Raw genomic sequence first — 17499 nt, 5'->3', positions numbered from 1 at the left:
TCATTTTGAACAACTTTTTAATTGGTTTGTATTAAAATAAATGTTTACATTTTGAGATACAGCTTCTATGTATTCTGAATACATAGAAGCTGTATCTTGGGGTTAAAGCAGAATCGATCAAGTCTGCAGGACTGACGGCTTCGGTAAACACTGGTCCTGTGTGTCTCTGACACGCAGGATCCATCTGTTATCAATCACGATGTGATCGATAATAATAAAATGAACCTTTGTTTCAGAGACACGCAGGACCACTTAGATACAGCTGGATCCTGTGTGTCAGAGACATGCAGGACCAGCGTTCACTGAAGCGTCAGTCCTGCAGACGTGACGGATTTGGCTTTGATTGTAAGATACCGCTTCTATGTATTAAAAATACAAAGAAACTTGATCTCAAAAAGTAAATAATTTTTTTTAATAAAAAAACATTTAAAAAGTTGTTCAAAATGAAATAAGCCTTTAAATACATAGCCTTTAAACGAAGTAGTTTAGCCACAAACATTTAAAGGGGCTGTCTCATGAAGATAACACTTTTTTAAAGAAAAGCCAGCACGGTGATAAGCTGATTGCCATGGGTCCGGCTTCTAACCCCCCAGGCAGTGGGGAAACCTGCTTCTGAACATTCATTTCCCCTCTAGCAGTGTTATGATTACTAATATTAGTGACCGCTCCTTTTTATGGTAATGATGGTGACAGCACCTTGCAGAAAAGCTTTCAACTTAGACAGGATGCAGTAGAGAACTTATGGTGCAGAGGAGAAAAACAACAGGAGGGGAGGATACACACACTCAGCACTAGAGGCAGATTTACTGGAAGTGTCTTGGCAGCTTAGGACAGGAACAGGGATACTGGTTTCCATGACGCCATCTTGACGCTGGAGAGCAACCGCTGGGCTGCCTTCCATGAGAAGGATGGGATTGTTCTGTATAGCCTCGACTGGATGGAGATGAGAGGGAAACAAAAAAAAAAACAATACAAAAACGCTACAACATGAAACCAGACAATGTAACAGAGAACATACAGTCAGTCAACACACTTCCTTTGAAATGGAAAATTAGACCGGATAAGACTTACTGGGCCATGCTGTACACAGCACCCCTTGGTTACTTGGGCAGACATCTTAAAGTGAAGCCACACTTTTGATTAACCTTGGCTATAGCCGAATCAATAATTTTTCCTGGTTTAATTATTTTGACAGTTTGATTTTACTGTGCAGTGTAAAAGAAATATGATTCTACCTAGAAACTATCAACAAGCAGGATAGTTAGGCTGAGTTCACACTGAGTTTTTTGCAGGAGGAAAATTCTGCCTCAAAATTCCGTTTGGGATTTTGAGGCAGATTTTGACCTTCCTGCACGCCGTTTGCCTGCTACAGGCAAAAAAACTCTGCGAAATACACTTTCTCTGCCTCCCATTGATGTCAATGGGAGATCAGAGGCGTAACCGCACGAAGATAGTTCATGTCCCTTCTTTCTCCCGCGAGGCGATTTTACCGCTCGCAGGAGAAAACCGCCTCCGCCTCCCATTGAAATCAATGGGAGACATTTTCGGACGGTTTTTGACAAGTTTTGCAGAGCGGTTTCCGCGCCCAAAAAATCGTCAAAATACTCCGTGTGAACAGGGCCTTACTGCTGACAAATATTATTTCTATTATAATCATGTCTTCTGTAAATATTTATGGCAGCTATGTTTGTTAAGATATACATTTGAAATAGTAGTGTGAGCCTAGCATTATAGAGTAGGAGAAGCAGATTGACATATCATTTGGCGGTAATGTAATTTATTGATTTACATCCTCGCTCAATCTGAGGAGTGTGGGGGATGAGTTTCAGGCACTGCTCACAATACATTTTTTCCCAATGTGACAGTCCCCATTAAAAGTCAATGGGATCTCTCATAGCCATCATGGCGCTGTTATAGATGGAATACAGGACGCTAGTGTGTAAAGAGGCTCACACAATGATTGACAGCTTTCATTGTATGAGCATGGAGATGTGTTTTTCTATATTGTACAGGTAAAAACAAACTGCAAAATAAGTAAAATCATCAAGCAATATCATGAAGAAATACACAGTAGCTAGATTTAACAATATTACTCAAAGTGAGAGCTTCACATTCAATGTTCATCAAGAGTTAGGTCACCCGTGCTCACACACCAAATAACCTAAAGTGTCAGCAATGTAAAACCATCAATTATAATGGTGGCCAACATACTATTTTTAATACATAATAATAGGTGAAAGCTTGTCATGGCTTCACTCCTGACAGTAGAATGTCTTGTCTGACCTGTAACATATCTAAAATGAAAACAAATATCCAATGATAAGCTTAAAAATTATATCAACGTCAGTACCCATAGGTGATGCTTACCTGATATTAATTTCCTCAGTTCTTGCTTTATAGCTCAGCTCCACTAGGTCACAGCGGTTATCTGTGACTACAGTCTAGCTACAATGCCTACAGGTATTCTGAGGTAGTCTGAAATCCACCTCCTTCCTCATCATTGGTCCAGGCTGCTCTACCTCACTCCCCACTGAGTCCATCACAACCTCACTAGGAAGTCAATGCATGAAGTGCTGATTTCTATTACAGCAAGGATAAAATGATTATAAACTATGAGCAACTAAATCCCTAGTGAGAAAACGTCTCTGAGCAGCATCGAAAATCCCACTTGACTTTACTTTTGTGTAATGTTACAACCAAACCATTTTAATATGAATTTCTAGGATATTTAAAATATATTCTAAATTTAAAATAATATTTACAACAAAAAGGCGTCAGAAACTACCTTCAGAGGCGTAGCTAGGTGACTAGCTCATGGGGGGAGAACATCTGAGTGGGCCCCAACCCAGTGGGCTTCCCCAACTCGTGTTTACAACTGCAGAGGCGCATCCGGCAGGGTCAGGCTTATGTAAATAGCGTGGTTTGCTCAGCTACATTTCCATAGAAGTAAATGGGTGTTGCAGCATAGCGAGCTAAGTTGTTTACATAATTTCCATTCAGAGTATAGTGTCTCCCCACATAGTATAATCCCCTATAGTGCCCCCCTCCTCAGTATAATCACCTATAGTGCCTCCCCACACAGTAGAACGACCCTAAAGTGCCTCCCCACACACTGCAATGCCCCGATAGTCCCTCCCCACACGGTTTAATCTACTATAGTGCCCCCCAAACAGTATAATGCCCCTATAGTGCCTCCCCACACAGTATAATCCACTATAGTGCCCCCCACCATATAATGCCCCTATAGTGCCTCCACACACAGTATCTTGCCCCGATATTGCCTCCCCACACAGTATAATGCATCTATAGTGCCTCCCCACACCGTATAATCCCCTATAGCGCCTCCCTACAGTATAATTCTCTATAGCGCCTCCCCTCACAGTGTAATTCCCTATAGTGCCTCCCCACACAGTGTAATCCCCTATAGTGCCTCCCCACACAGTGTAATCCCCTATAGTGCCTCCCCACACTATATAATGCCCCTATAGTGCCTCCCCACACAGCATAATGCCCCCATAGCTGCACCCCCAAAGTAAAATGCCTCCTTAGTGGCCCCTACAAAGGATAATACTCCCATAGTTGCCCGCACAAAGGATAATGCTCCTAAAGTACCTCCCTACACAGTATAATGCCCCCCATAGCTGCCCCCAACAGTATAATGCCCCCCTCCTGGCCCCCACACAGAGTAATGCCCCCATAGCTGCCCCACACAATATAATGCCCCTATAGTGGACTGCACACAGTATACTGCCCCTGTAGCTGCCCCCATACAGTGTAATGACTCCTTAGTGGCCCACACACAGTATAATGTGCCTATAGCTGCCGCACACAGAAAAATGCCCCTATAGCTGCCTGGAGCCACTGCCCCCTGCTAGCTACGCCTCTGCTACCTTTACATTTTAAGCACCACTACATACAGAAAACAAATAATAGGCATAATCAAAGGGTTAAAAAAAATATGCAAATGGTACAGAGACTTTCGGACAGTTCTCCAGACGATAGATACTATTTAAAGCAGATCTGTCATATTTATGCTGCCCTGTCTGAGGCCAGCATAAAGAAGCTGATTTCCATGTGCTGTCAATTATTAGGTAATGTGCTGTAGTTTCTGGGAGTTTTGTAGTTATACTGGTGTCGCGCAGCAAGCTTCATGATACCCCATTTTTCAGCCAGTGATTGACACTTTTCTCCCTATTACTGTGCAAAGCTGTCAATCAGCGGCGGGAAAGGGGGAGGGCCAGGAACAGCATAAATTTATGGAAATACTTGGACTCAAGCTTGCAGCGCTGGCTGCGCACCGCAAGTATAATTATTACATTATGAAACTATGGTACATTACCTAAAAATGTACTAGCTTTACTACTTTCTTTATGCTTCCCTGAGAGAGGGCAGTATATGTATGTGACAGATCCGCTTTAAAGAAAAACTCTGGTAGATAACACCTCTCCCCTATACTACTACTTTCCCAGGGCTAAAGTCTGCTGCAATGGGAAGCTCCTGACATCACTGTCCATATATGGACAGTGATGTCAGGAGCTTGTCGACATCTATGTTTAATGTATACCTGTGATGGATGCTATACAGTGGCATGTCACCCATTGGCGCTCATGTTAAAAAAAAAAGTATACCGTGCGCTATAAGTTTTTTTTTGCAGGATACCTTAGGAAGGAATAGCGTAGTCTACTACTCCATACTAAAAAAAAAAAAAAAAAAAGCTAAACTGACTTAAAGAGGCTCTGTCACCAGATTTTGCAACCCCTATCTGCTATTGCAGCAGATAGGCGCTGCAATGTAGATTACAGTAACGTTTTTATTTTTAAAAAACGAGCATTTTTGGCCAAGTTATGACCATTTTTGTATTTATGAAAATGAGGCTTGCAAAAGTCCAAGTGGTTGTGTTTAAAAGTAAAAGTCCAAGTGGGCGTGTATTATGTGCGTACATCGGGGCGTTTTTACTACTTTTACTAGCTGGGCGTTCTGACGAGAAGTATCATCCACTTCTCTTCACAACGCCCAGCTTCTGGCAGTGCAGACACAGCCGTGTTCTCGAGAGATCACGCTGTGACGTCACTTCCCCAGGTCCTGCATCGTGTCAGACGAGCGAGGACACATCGGCACCAGAGGCTACAGATGATTCTGCAGCAGCATCAGCAGGTAAGTAGCTACATCGACTTACCTGCTAACGCTGATGCTGCTGCAGAATCAACTGAAGCCTCTGGTGCCGGTGTCCTCGCTCGTCTGACACGATGCAGGACCTGTGAGTGACGTCACAGCGTGATCTGTCGAGAACACTGCTGTGTCTGCACTGCCAGAAGCTGGGCGTTCTGAAGAGAAGTGGATGATACTTCTCATCAGAGCGCCCAGCTAGAAAAAGTATTAAAAACGCCCCGATGTACGCACATAATACACGCCCACTTGGACTTTTACTTTAAACACGCCCACTTGGACTTTTGCAAGCCTCATTTGCATAACTACAAAAATGGTCATAACTTGGCCAAAAATGCTCGTTTTTTTAAAAATAAAAACTTTACTGTAATCTACATTGCAGCGCCTATCTGCTGCAATAGCAGATAGGGGTTGCAAAATCTGGTGACAGAGCCTCTTTAAATAAGCCCTACAGAGACCAAAAGGACACTTTTGGTCTCTATCAGGCTAAAGGAGCCCTATAAACAAGTTTATTAAGCTTTCCCGATGTACACGATAAACGTAGGGCACAAACGCAATTTGAAGGAGGCCATATCAGTGGTATATTTGTTGAATCTCTGATTAATGACTTCCTTGCCCGGTCTGTGAGTTTTGGTGGGCGACCTTCCTCTTGTCAGGTTCGAAGTTGTGCCATATCCTTTTTATATTGTTATAATGGATTTAATGGTGCTCTGTGGGACGTTCAAGGTTTTTTTTTTATATAACCCAATCCTGATCTATACTTCTCCACAACTTGTCTCTGACCTGTTTGGAGAGCTTCTTGGTCTTCATGTTGCTAGTTCAAGGTGGCCATACACATTAGATGTACGTCAGCTGAACCCGCTGATTTAGATGGGACCGTCCGACCATCTAATGAGTATGGCAGCGTACCGACTCTCCCCCGAACAGCAGTAGACAGGGGCGAGAAGGGTCGGACATGTTAAATTTCAACATGATGATCCCTTTGTTCGTTATTAGAGAAGCCGCTGCCAGCCTGTCTGCCTGAGAACACATGCACGCTTGGCCAAGCCGGGCATGTATGTGTATGGGGAAGTTGGGAGAAATAGCCGTCAGCCGACCGAGCTTGTTCGGCCGACAGCTATCCAAAATGTATCGCCAGCCTTAGTGGTGTTGCACTCAGGGGTCTTTCAGGACAGGTGTATTTATACTGACATCATGCGACTCTTTGATTACACACATTGGGACCTTATTCAAATAAATATGTCACTTCTGAAGATTGGTTTGAACAGACCCTATTTAGGGGTTTTATAGTGAAAGAGGTACATACATATGCACTCACAATTTGGACTATTTGTCCAGGTCCATTACATAAAATTAAATTTAAAATCCATTTTAATTTCAGATTGTAATGCAACAAAACAGGCAAAACACTAAGGGGATGAATACTTTTGCAAGGCACTGTATGTATAAGCCCATATTTACTTAGAATTTGAATTGGTAAGCCAATGACAGAACAGAGAGGAGGTCGGCTTTTTCAAGGATCTCATCGGTGGCTGATCAATACCAAGATCCATAGTGTCTATTGTTTGACAGCTCTTATTTGTACCACGTGGCTTAAAAAAATTCTATGGTCTTGAGATATAAAACTAGATTGAATTGTTCCTGAAATCATTTATTTGGGAGTCCTTCAAACTTAATAATGAAGCTTTTTCACAAGTATTGTGCTTGTGGGCAGCACTTGAATACATTCAGACAGTTGTCTATCAACAGTGATAAAGCCAGCAGGTGACCAACTATTCTCAAGAAAGCCTTGTAGTGCGTGTTAGGAGGCACCACCAACATTTTTCACTCCTTACATTTCTTATTGTAAGGAGCTCGGCAGTACTGCCGCTACTCTGTGACCGGAGCCATCTACTTCTGGCATGGACATCCAGTGCCCGGAGGCAGCCGGAGCAGCTGATCGGTGCAGGATCCGGGTGTCAGATCCCCACCGATCATATACTGATGACCTATCCTGTGGATAGGTCATCAGTTGTCTGGTAGTGGACAACCCCTTTAAGTACATTTAGATGCAATGACAACTGTTTCACACCCATTAAAGGATGAAAGAAAACATAAAAATCGACAAGACAAAAATCTTAAATTGAGTTATTATTAGTGTAACCAGTAAGTTGCAAGTGTTAATGTCAACAGTATATTGTTTTTGTTATCTTTCAAAAAACTAAACTCAATCCTTTCTTGATTTGCGAATTCTCTGCTAACTTGCTCAAGATAGGAACATTGAGATATGATACACATCACTAATGTAAAATTCCTCATGAGTTGTTGAAATCACGGATTCTTGTGGCTTTAGGGGCTACATTCCTTAAAATATTTGTTTAACACCCATAACCACCATTTACTGCACATATACCTATAGAAAATGTTCAGCCGCAGGCCAGTTGTGGCCATATTAAATATGTATATTTCTGTTTTAAAAACTAATAATAACTGATATTCAAAAGTAAAGATCAATATACACTAGAATATGCCTAGAATATCCCTAATGTATCTGAATAAACTAAAGAAAGACCTGAACTAAAAAAAATATAGCAATATTTACAGCAGAAAAGGGCAAATATACACAATGAATAGTTGTGTCATGCCAGGGATGGATTTAATTCAGATACTACATTTAGATCAAACTTTGTGTAAAACAAGTTCTAGTAGTGATAAATGTACAGTAATGACTTACCCAGGAGGGCAGAGTTACCATCCCCTAATGGGAACCTCTGATATCGAGGGACGTTGAAGGGAGGCAGCAGATGGAACTTCTTTTCTAGAAGTGGTTCAATGCGGGATGCAGACGGATCAGCTGGATGGAATAGATTATAAACCTGCTGGCAGCCAGGTCTAAGCTGGAAAACTGTTAGTAAAAACAAGAAAACATTATATGGAGATGGTCAGAAGGGATGGACACAATCTCTTATAAGAAACATGGGGCAAATAAAGTGCTGTTCTGTGCTCTAAGGCTCCTTTCATGTAGCTTTCACTCTGTTGCCATCTTCAGATAATGTTGTATATGGATTATAAATGGTAGCTTTAAATGTTTAGCCTTTTGTAAGGTGGAAGGGCCCCCCCTTTATTTCAAGAGAGCAGCCGCATAAAAGAATGTCGAGATATACAGTATGTTGCGGTCTCTTTAAATGCTTTCTTGGTATGCATGTTTAACTGTTTCTCCTTTATAGATCCAGGACTGGAGGAGAAAATATGTCACTATATGTATATATTCTCATTGCTATGCTGCAACCAAGGCCAGGCTGCATTATTATGTGTTGTTACTTGCACAGGACCTGTGGTTACATGAGCGGAGTAGGTCCTCAAGCCAGAAAAGCTCACTGCTATGAAATACTGTTCAGACAATTGTGGTTTATTGCAAGTGCAGGGAAGAATGGCCCAGGCCTCATTTTTGATTGATACTTTAGTTTGCCAACACTGAAGGGACACTGCGTGCCTCACACATGGACGGTGCTTAATTGACAAAAGGTGGCTGGTCTGGCCTAACCGTGTTTCGTTTGTGGGCAGTGGCCCATTGAGCTACAGGGGTGCTGTTGTGCTTGTGGGCATGAGTAGGCCCTGAAGCCAGAGAGAACACATTGCTGTGGCAGGTGAAGTGCAGGAACCTCCGCGCAAATGATTGCTGCGACAGAGACACCGGATGCAGTGGGTGGAAGTTGCCTTGGGCCTCTTAGTGATTGAATTTGCTGAGATGTGGGTGGAAGTAGTCTGGGGCCTCCCCACAAAAGCGGCAAACATTGCTGTTAAAGGCCAAGAGGGAGAAAGGGTCTGGATTTAAAGTAAATGTGCCCCTGTATCAGGAAGGACCCCGAGCTCTGTCCTAAGGAACCAAGCTGGTGTCCCACCATTGCCTGAAGTTTACACCATTTGTGTAATATTAAAAGTGACTGACTTTCTACTGAAAAGAGTTGATTGTATCCCCAGTGGCTGCTTTTCAAAGATGCCCATCATTCATCAACTAAAACCTGCTTGGCTTACGCTTTCTCTCTTACTATAGGTCTGCACAAGCATCAGTGTCATCATATATGCTACTTGACATTTACGACATCATGAAAAAGGAAGTCCGCTACATGTATCAAGTACAATAAACTCTGACTTCCTACTAATTTGAAGCTAGCAGTAGACACTGAAGAATGAATCATTACACATTGCCACTGACACTTGTCACATGGGTGCCAATAGCCTCACTGGAATTAATTTGCTACTAGGGTCATCAAAGTAAACCTAGCATCAGACTCTGCACTACATCACTGGCATTTATCACCTTAATTAAAGAGGCTCTGTCACCAGATTCTCAAATCCCTATCTCCTATTGCATGTGATCAGCGCTGCAATGTAGATAACAGTAACGTTTTTTTTTAAACGTTCATTTTTGGCCAAGTTATGAGCTATTTTATATATATGCAAATGAGCTTTGAAATGGACAACTGGGCGTGTTTTTTTTCGTATGTCCAACTGGGCGTGTATTGTGTTTTTAACTGGGCGTGTTTACGTGTATGACGCTGACCAATCAGCGTCATACACATAGTGTTCTTACTAGAACGATGTGCAGCCACATACACAAGTGTCCTGATAATGAATACACATGACCTCCAGCCTGGACGTCATGTGTATTCAGAATCCTGACACTTCTGAAGCTTTTCTGTGAGATTCCAGCAAGCCACGCGTAATCTCGCGAGATTACAAGGTAAACGAGATTTCGTTTCCCTTGCTGGAAATCTCACAGAAAAGATTCAGAAGTGTCCATTTCAAAGCTCATTTGCATATATATAAAATAGCTCATAACTTGGCCAAAAATGAACGTTTTTAAAAAAACAAAACGTTACTGTTCTCTACATTGCAGCGCCGATCACATGCAATAGGAGATAGGGATTTGATCATCTGGTGACAGAGCCTCTTTAATAAAGCAAGGGATGTCATTAAAAAAATATAGCGCATATAAGTAGCATGCTACTTATTCCCTTGGATTCCACACTGAAAAGCCGTCTGATTTCAACATGCGGATTAGCTCCCTTGAATGTTAATACCCCAGTAAATATGTGTCCAATTTAACTAACCGTGTGAACATGGCCTAAAGGTACTTCAATGGGATCCCTATTACAGCTCCATACAAAATAGAGCCATTAAACAGCCAAGTGCATGAACAGGCACTTTTTGCACTACAATCTGTTCTAAAGGTACCAAACATGCCATGGTCAATATCAGAATTATTGGTATACAGAATCTAAATGGGCTCAAGCACATACAATACACACACAGTATTAGAAGCCAGCTAATCCAAATAGGTTTTCTTTTACAAGGAAATCTATGCAAATACACCTATAAACTCCATGAATATATTAGCCTGGCTACATTTCATCCAAGCATCCCAGAGCCAGCCATTGAACGACCATGGAGCCTACTGTACCATTTTGTTTAGACTAGACTGCAACTGTAAAATGAGAGCTATGTCAAACATATTCAGTTTAGACAATGCCCTCAGCATTTTGCAAATATAGCGGTGACTGCTAGTGGGACACCTAGTTGTCCTTCATGTTTCAATAATCCATAGCAATAGTTATCGGGCACAAAACTGCAGTTTAAACAGGCGCATAGTGGAGATTGTACAGCACAGATCAGCATGCTAGGCACGGGAGGCAAGAGTCTTATTTTACAAATCAATATGGCTAAATGTCAATTTATCCATTTTGATGTTCTCTCTTAGTCTCATTAAAAGACTATTCTATTGGATGCCAGCTTAAGAAAATGAAAAGCAATATATACACAATCCTCATTTACAGGTAAAAGCATCCATAATTGAAATAGCTTTGCGGCCTTATAGGATTATAGGTACTGTATGAGTATAGGTACTGTGTCCATGCCTAGAAAAACAAATCACTAAAACAGGGATCCGGAGGTCCTCATCCTTTCTTCCTCGCTGCAGAATGGAATAGAAGTGGTGGTCAAGCATGCGCTGTGTCGATCCATTCAAAGTCTATGAGAATGATGGAGACAGCCGAGTACAGCACAGTGTTCAGCTGTTTCCATCAGTCCCATAGACATTGAATTGAGTGGCAGGGTGCACGCATACTCATTCAAGCTTCTGCTCACTGCGGGCGATACAGGGAACAGGGGGCTGGGTACACTCGTTCTAAAGACTGGTGGGGGTCTTAGCGTTGCAGTAGAGATATTGATTAGCTTTTATAAACTTTTTTTGGGGTGGGGGGTTTAAAGAAAAAAATCAATTCCACCATGTTTTTTTGCATATTTTTTTTACTCGGCTCCCCTTGTGGTTTAAATAACGTGTTAACTGTCTTATACGGGTTGTTATGATCACGGTGACACTCTATATTTGTATTATTTTTATATATATTTTATTACCACTTTTACAAAATAAAACCACTTTTTATGGAAATTATTTTTCTCCGTGGGCACTATTTGCTTAGCTAAAAAGTTTATTAAACAGTATTTTACTATTTTTTTTAGACTACAAAATGCGATCTTATCACTTCTATAATTCCTTGGTTTACTCATTATACCAAAACATTGCCCTCTCAGTGTAAACTCACAGGCAATCTATTACGCCGTGCCTTTGGCAAACTATCGGCACGACACGGGGCACCGATGGGGTGACAGAGGGAGCCCCCTCCCTCTGTAACCATTTAGATGCCGTGGCCGCCATTAACCATGGCAATATAACTTATTGAAAAAAATACTTTACATGTGCATGGACATAATGCAAATGACCTGACTCTCCACAGGACTCAGAACCAAATTTCCAGTCAAGGGACTCCCAATATGCCCTGTGGTGCTCTCCCATAACCCCCTTCTCCCGCGGTGGAATGCCGCAAGATCTCGACAGTTTTTGTGGCTTTGGCTAAAAGAGCACTGTCTAGAGCAGGGGTTACTTTCAAATTTGATACAACACAAAATTATTGTTAATAAATTACTTATTTGAACTACTATAACACTATATTACTATAATAATAATAATACTACATTACTATAAAATTAATACTACATTACTATAATAATACCGCTAGGTTTAAAATTTGAGATATTTCTCCACGTGCTTATTTCAACAATCCAGTTTTCCAGTTTAAGTGTCGCTAAATGCAGTACGGAGGCTCATTTAGCAGCGTTTGGCAGACACACATGTCAAGATTGGGCAGCCCCTTTTTAGATACTGCCGCAGCGCCCTCTGTGGATGCCCCCGCAGCGCCCTCTGTGGATGCCGCCGCAGCGCCCTCTGTGGATGCCGCCGCAGCGCCCTCTGTGGATGCCGCCGCAGCGCCCTCTGTGGATGCCGCCGCAGCGCCCTCTGTGGATGCCCCCGCAGCGCCCTCTGTGGATGCCCCCGCAGCGCCCTCTGTGGATGCCGCCGCAGCGCCCTCTGTGGATGCCGCCGCAGTGCCCTCTGTGGATGCCGCCGCAGTGCCCTCTGTGAATGCTGCCGCAGTTGCCTCCGTGGATGCTGCCGCAGTAGAGGCTTGCCTACAGCTGGAGTCCCGGAGCAGAGCCGTTTCTAGCACTCTGCCTGGGATTCCAGCTCTGCTCCTGACATCACTGTCCATATATGGACAGAGATGTCAGGGGCAACCCCAGAGCTGGAGTCCCGGGCAGAGCGCTAGTAGGCTCTTCATGGGACTCCAGCTGTGGTCCTGACATCACTGGGACTCCTGCTCTAGGGAATTCCACAGAGTCCTGGAGCAGAGCCTGTACTAGCGCTCTGCTCGGGACTCCTCTCCGGGGAAGACCCTGACACACTGTCCATATATGGACAGCGATGTCAGGGATTTCCACAGAGTCCCGGAGCAGAGCCTGTACTAGCGCTCTGCCCGGGACTCCGCTCTGGGGAAGACCCTGACACACTGTCCATATATGGACAGCGATGTCAGGGAATTCCACAGAGTCCCGGAGCAGAGCCTGTACTAGCGCTCTGCACGGGACTCCGCTCTGGGGAAGACCCTGACACACTGTCCATATATGGACAGTGATGTCAGGGAATTCCACAGAGTCCCGGAGCAGAGCCTGTACTAGCGCTCTGCACGGGACTCCGGCTCTGGGGAAGCCCCAGACATCTCTGTTCATATGTGGACAGCGATGTCAGGGAATTCCACAGTCTAGCGGCTCAGTGTCCCGCGGGCCGCAGATGACAGGCCCGCGGGCCGCGTGCTTGAGACCCCTGGTCTAGAGCATTTATATAACGGTTATTCAGTAAAACACAGTGAGAGGCATTGTCCACATATGGAGAACAGTGTGAACCTTCCCAGGAGTGGCCAGCCTACCAAAATTTCATCAAGAGCGCTACGACAAAACATCCAGGAGGTCGCAACAGAACTCTAGTCGAATAGCTAAAAAAATGCAGGCCTCACTTGCCTCAGTTAAGGTCAATGTACACGTTTCCACAACAATACACTGGGCAAAAATAGCATCCGTAGGAGAGTTGCAAGACGCAAACCACTGCTGATCAGAAAGAACACAAAGGCTTGTCTCGCATTTGCAGAAAAACATCTAGATGACCCCCAAGACTTTTGGGATAATATTCTGTGGACTGATACTGCAGGTGGAACGGTTTGCAAGACATGGGTCTCGTTACATCTGGTGTAAAGCGACCACCACATTCCATCATAAGAACATCATACCAACAGTCAAACATGGTGGTGGTAATGGCCTGGGGTTGTTTTGTTTAGGCAGTACCTGGACGACTTGCCATTACCGATGGAACCATGTCCGCCTGTCAGTTCGTTACCTAACGCTCAAGTGCAGTTGGATTATGCAGCAGGAGAATAACCGAAGCACACAAGCAAGTCCACCTCTGAATGGCTCAATAGAAACAAAAATAAGATTTTGGAGTGGCCGAGTGAAAGACATGAGTTAAATCGCACGGATATGCTGTGACAAGACCTTAAACGGGCAGTTCATGCTCGAAAACCCTACAAAGCAGCCAAATTAAAACAATTCTGCAAAGAAGAGTGGCTCGAAATTTAAAACGTTTGATTACGGTTTTTACTAAAAGGAGTGGCACAACCAGTTATTAGTTTTAGGAAGGCAATTACTTTATACATGCGTGATATACATTTTGTCTAAATCTTAATCCTAAAGGATCACTCCACTTTTTTTTATTGCACCCTTTATTTCTACATTGGTGTTTCAGTGGGGTGCTGTGTGCAGAAATACGTACCTATCCCCGCATCTGGTCTTTTTCGGGTTCAGTGCCACTCACGTGATCTTCCCTCTGACTTGTCTGGAGTCAATGTGGTTTTGAATAAATGAGAACTCAGGCTCTCAATGCATTCCTATGGCAGCCAGAACGAGGCTCCATATGAATGCATTGAGAGCCTTACTTCCGGTTCTCTGAAAAGCACATAGATTCAAGACAAGTCAGAGGGAAAATCACGTGAGTGGCGCTGAACCCGAAAAAGACAAGATGCAGGGATAGGTAAGTATTTCTGCACACAGCACCCCACTGAAACATCAATGTACAAATAAAGGGTGCAATAAAAAAAAAAAGTGGAGTGCTCCTTTAATAAATGGAATGATCATTTAAAAGCTGCATATTATGTTTACTCGTGGTGTCTTTATCTGATATTAAAACTAGTTGGATGATTTGAAACATTTAAATATCACAAATTAGCAAAAATCGGATGAGGAGGCACTTTTTTTTTAAAGCACTATATAATATAAAAGTATACACCAATTTCAGTTTAATAAATGCTCTTGATAGCGCTCCTTTACTCAGAGCTGTGAGATCTCGCGGCTCTGACACCGTATACCACCGCGGCTAATGGGAGCTCTGTGGCGAATGCTGGAAGCCTTTTGCCTGGAAATTTGGACCGGACTCCTATGAAGAGTTGCGTCATTTGAGTAATGGATGTGCCACATGAAAAGGATTTATCTTTATAAATAAGTTATATTTAGAAAATTACATTATTTTTCTAGTGGATAACAGTTTCTGAAATAAAATAGATAGGGTGAACATGGTGACAGGTACTCTTTAAAGCGATATTTTTGAATAGACTTGTATCGCCTATCCACAGAGTAGGTGATAAGTGTCTGATCAGTGGGTGCGCACCCACGATCACTAGAACAGGGGTCCCCAGCCCCCATCCTTCACTGTGCCACCTGCAATGAAGAGTTGCTTGAATGAAGCAGAGGACAATCATTAAAAAAAAAAAGGGGTAGATCTTAGGTGGATTTGTATCTCCCTTTGATGTATTTTTTTGTTGTATTATTTTACCAGGTAAGCTATGTCATGCCTTTCTGTAACCAAGCACAGTCCCTTAACAAATGAAGACAGATGCATAGTGTCTGCTGTAAAATTTGGTGGAGGTGGGATAATGGGGTGGGGCTGTTCTTCAGGGTTTAGGCTATGCTCCTTAATTCCAGTAAGGGGTATTGTTAATGATACAACATACAAAGAGATTTTAGACAATTATATGCTTCCAACTTTGTGGCAACCTTGCGGAAAGGCCTTTCCCTGCACCAGCATGACCGTGCCCCTGTGCACAATGTAAGGTCAATAAAGACACAGTTTGACGCGTATGGTATGGAGAAACTTGAGTGGCCCGCACAGAGCCCAGATCTCAACTCCAATGAACACCTTTGAAATTAATTGTAACGCTGATTGTAAGCCAGAACCTCTTGTCCAACACACTCCAAAATTTTGTGGAAATTCCCAAAATCATGGAGGCGGTCATGGCCAAAAAAGGGGAGTCATCTCCACATTAACACCTATAGTTTTGGAATGGGATGTCCAACAAGCTCATATTGGAGCGATGGTCCGGTGTCCACCTACTTTTGCGCCATATAGTGTACTTTCCAAGTGTTGCCTTTGAAGAGGTCTTTACTGTGCAATATTTAATAGACTTTTCCTAATTTTCCTAACACTTACCGTCAAGAGCAGGAATCACAGTTTTCCTCAAAGCCATTACCAGTCCAAGAGGGGACCCAAATAAGAAGAAATCCGAAATCTCAAAGTCAAACTTCCCGATGCTGCCTCCATCCAGCATTGTTGAGCTGCTCGATCTACGAGACCCTGGATCATTTCTGAGGACGCTTGAATGTAAACTGTAAACAAGACATTTTTTCTTATTTTTTAACAAACATTCTGAATACAAGACAATATCACCTGTACAAAAATAGCTGCAGGGTGCACTTCAAACCACAATAGGATTGATGTACAGTACTTAGCACAGTACAGTGCAGCATCTGTAGAAGACATCATTTCTGTATCTACTTGTCGGTTTATTATTATTTTTCATTACTCCACTGATTGGCTGCTTATAGGTGCAGAGAAGAAGATGAAGGTAATAATGCAGGCTCTGTTAACCCCTAAGTGACCAGCCTACTTTAGGCCTGAATGACTAGCAATTTTTTTCGTTTTTCCATCGTCATATTCAAAGAGCTATAACTTTTCGGTGAAGCCAGCTGTATGAGGCGTTGTTTTTTTTCGGATAAGTTCTATTTTTCAATGGCACCAATTTGGAGGTACATATAGTTTTTTTTTATTACCTTTTTATTTTATTTTAGGGGAATGGAAAAAAAACAGCAATTCTGACCATGTTCTATGCGATTTAAATTTACACCATTTATCATGCGGCGTAAATAACGTGCTACCTTTATTGTATGGGGCGGTGCTAGGGGCGTAGCTAAAGGCTCTTGGGCCCTGGTGCAAAAATTCAGCTTGGGCCCCCCTATCCCTCCCCAACACCACCAGACCCCTGCGCACGCCTATGCCAAGCTGCCTTGCCTGACAGCCCCATGGATGCCCCCACAGTATAATGCCCTGCATAGCTACCTCCACAGTATTATGCCCCCCATAGCTGCTCCCACACAGGATAATGACCCCCATAGCTGCCCCACAAAGTATAATGCCTCCCATAGCTGACCCACTCAGTATAATGCCCCCCATAGCTGCCCCCACAGTAGAAGGCGCCTCATAGCTGCCCCCCACAGTAGAATGTGCCCCATAGCTGCCTCCCACAGTATAATGTGCCCCATAGCTGCCCCCCACAGTATAATGCGCCCCATAGCTGCCCCCCCAGTATAATGCCCCCATAGTATATTGCCACCCATAGCTGCCCCCACAGTATAATGCCCCCCACAGCTGCCCATACAGTACAATGCCTTCCATACAGTACAATGCCCCCCATACAGTACAACGCCCTCATTGCTGCCACATACAGCATAATGCCCCAATACAGTATAATGCCCCCCATAGCTAGCTGCTACCATTTCAGCCCCCTTTCCATAAAGTATAATGCTCCCTCAGCAGCTACCAGATCAGCCCCCCTCCCATATGCTTCTCCTCCTCTG

General features: G+C 43.3%; 1 protein-coding gene across 11 annotated transcripts in view; it reads right to left on the bottom strand.

Moving 5' to 3' along the window:
• The window catches only part of PITPNM2 (phosphatidylinositol transfer protein membrane associated 2), a 352986-nt gene that overhangs the window by 50024 nt on the left and 285463 nt on the right, over positions 1-17499 (bottom strand). For 7 of the 11 annotated variants that reach the window (XM_075834044.1, XM_075834085.1, XM_075834078.1 and 4 more), the window contains 3 exons: positions 16076-16251; positions 7880-8050; positions 784-933 (listed from right to left, as the gene is read on the bottom strand). In XM_075834044.1, the coding sequence (XP_075690159.1) occupies positions 784-933; positions 7880-8050; positions 16076-16251 (497 nt within the window). The remainder of the gene's footprint in view (positions 1-783; positions 934-7879; positions 8051-16075; positions 16252-17499) is intronic. The other 4 variants (XM_075834087.1, XM_075834089.1, XM_075834090.1 and 1 more) reach the window with 2 other exon arrangements.

Source organism: Rhinoderma darwinii, chromosome 1, assembly GCF_050947455.1.
Source record: "Rhinoderma darwinii isolate aRhiDar2 chromosome 1, aRhiDar2.hap1, whole genome shotgun sequence".
NCBI lineage: Eukaryota > Metazoa > Chordata > Amphibia > Anura > Rhinodermatidae > Rhinoderma > Rhinoderma darwinii.
This window is presented reverse-complemented; position numbering and strand designations above follow the sequence as displayed.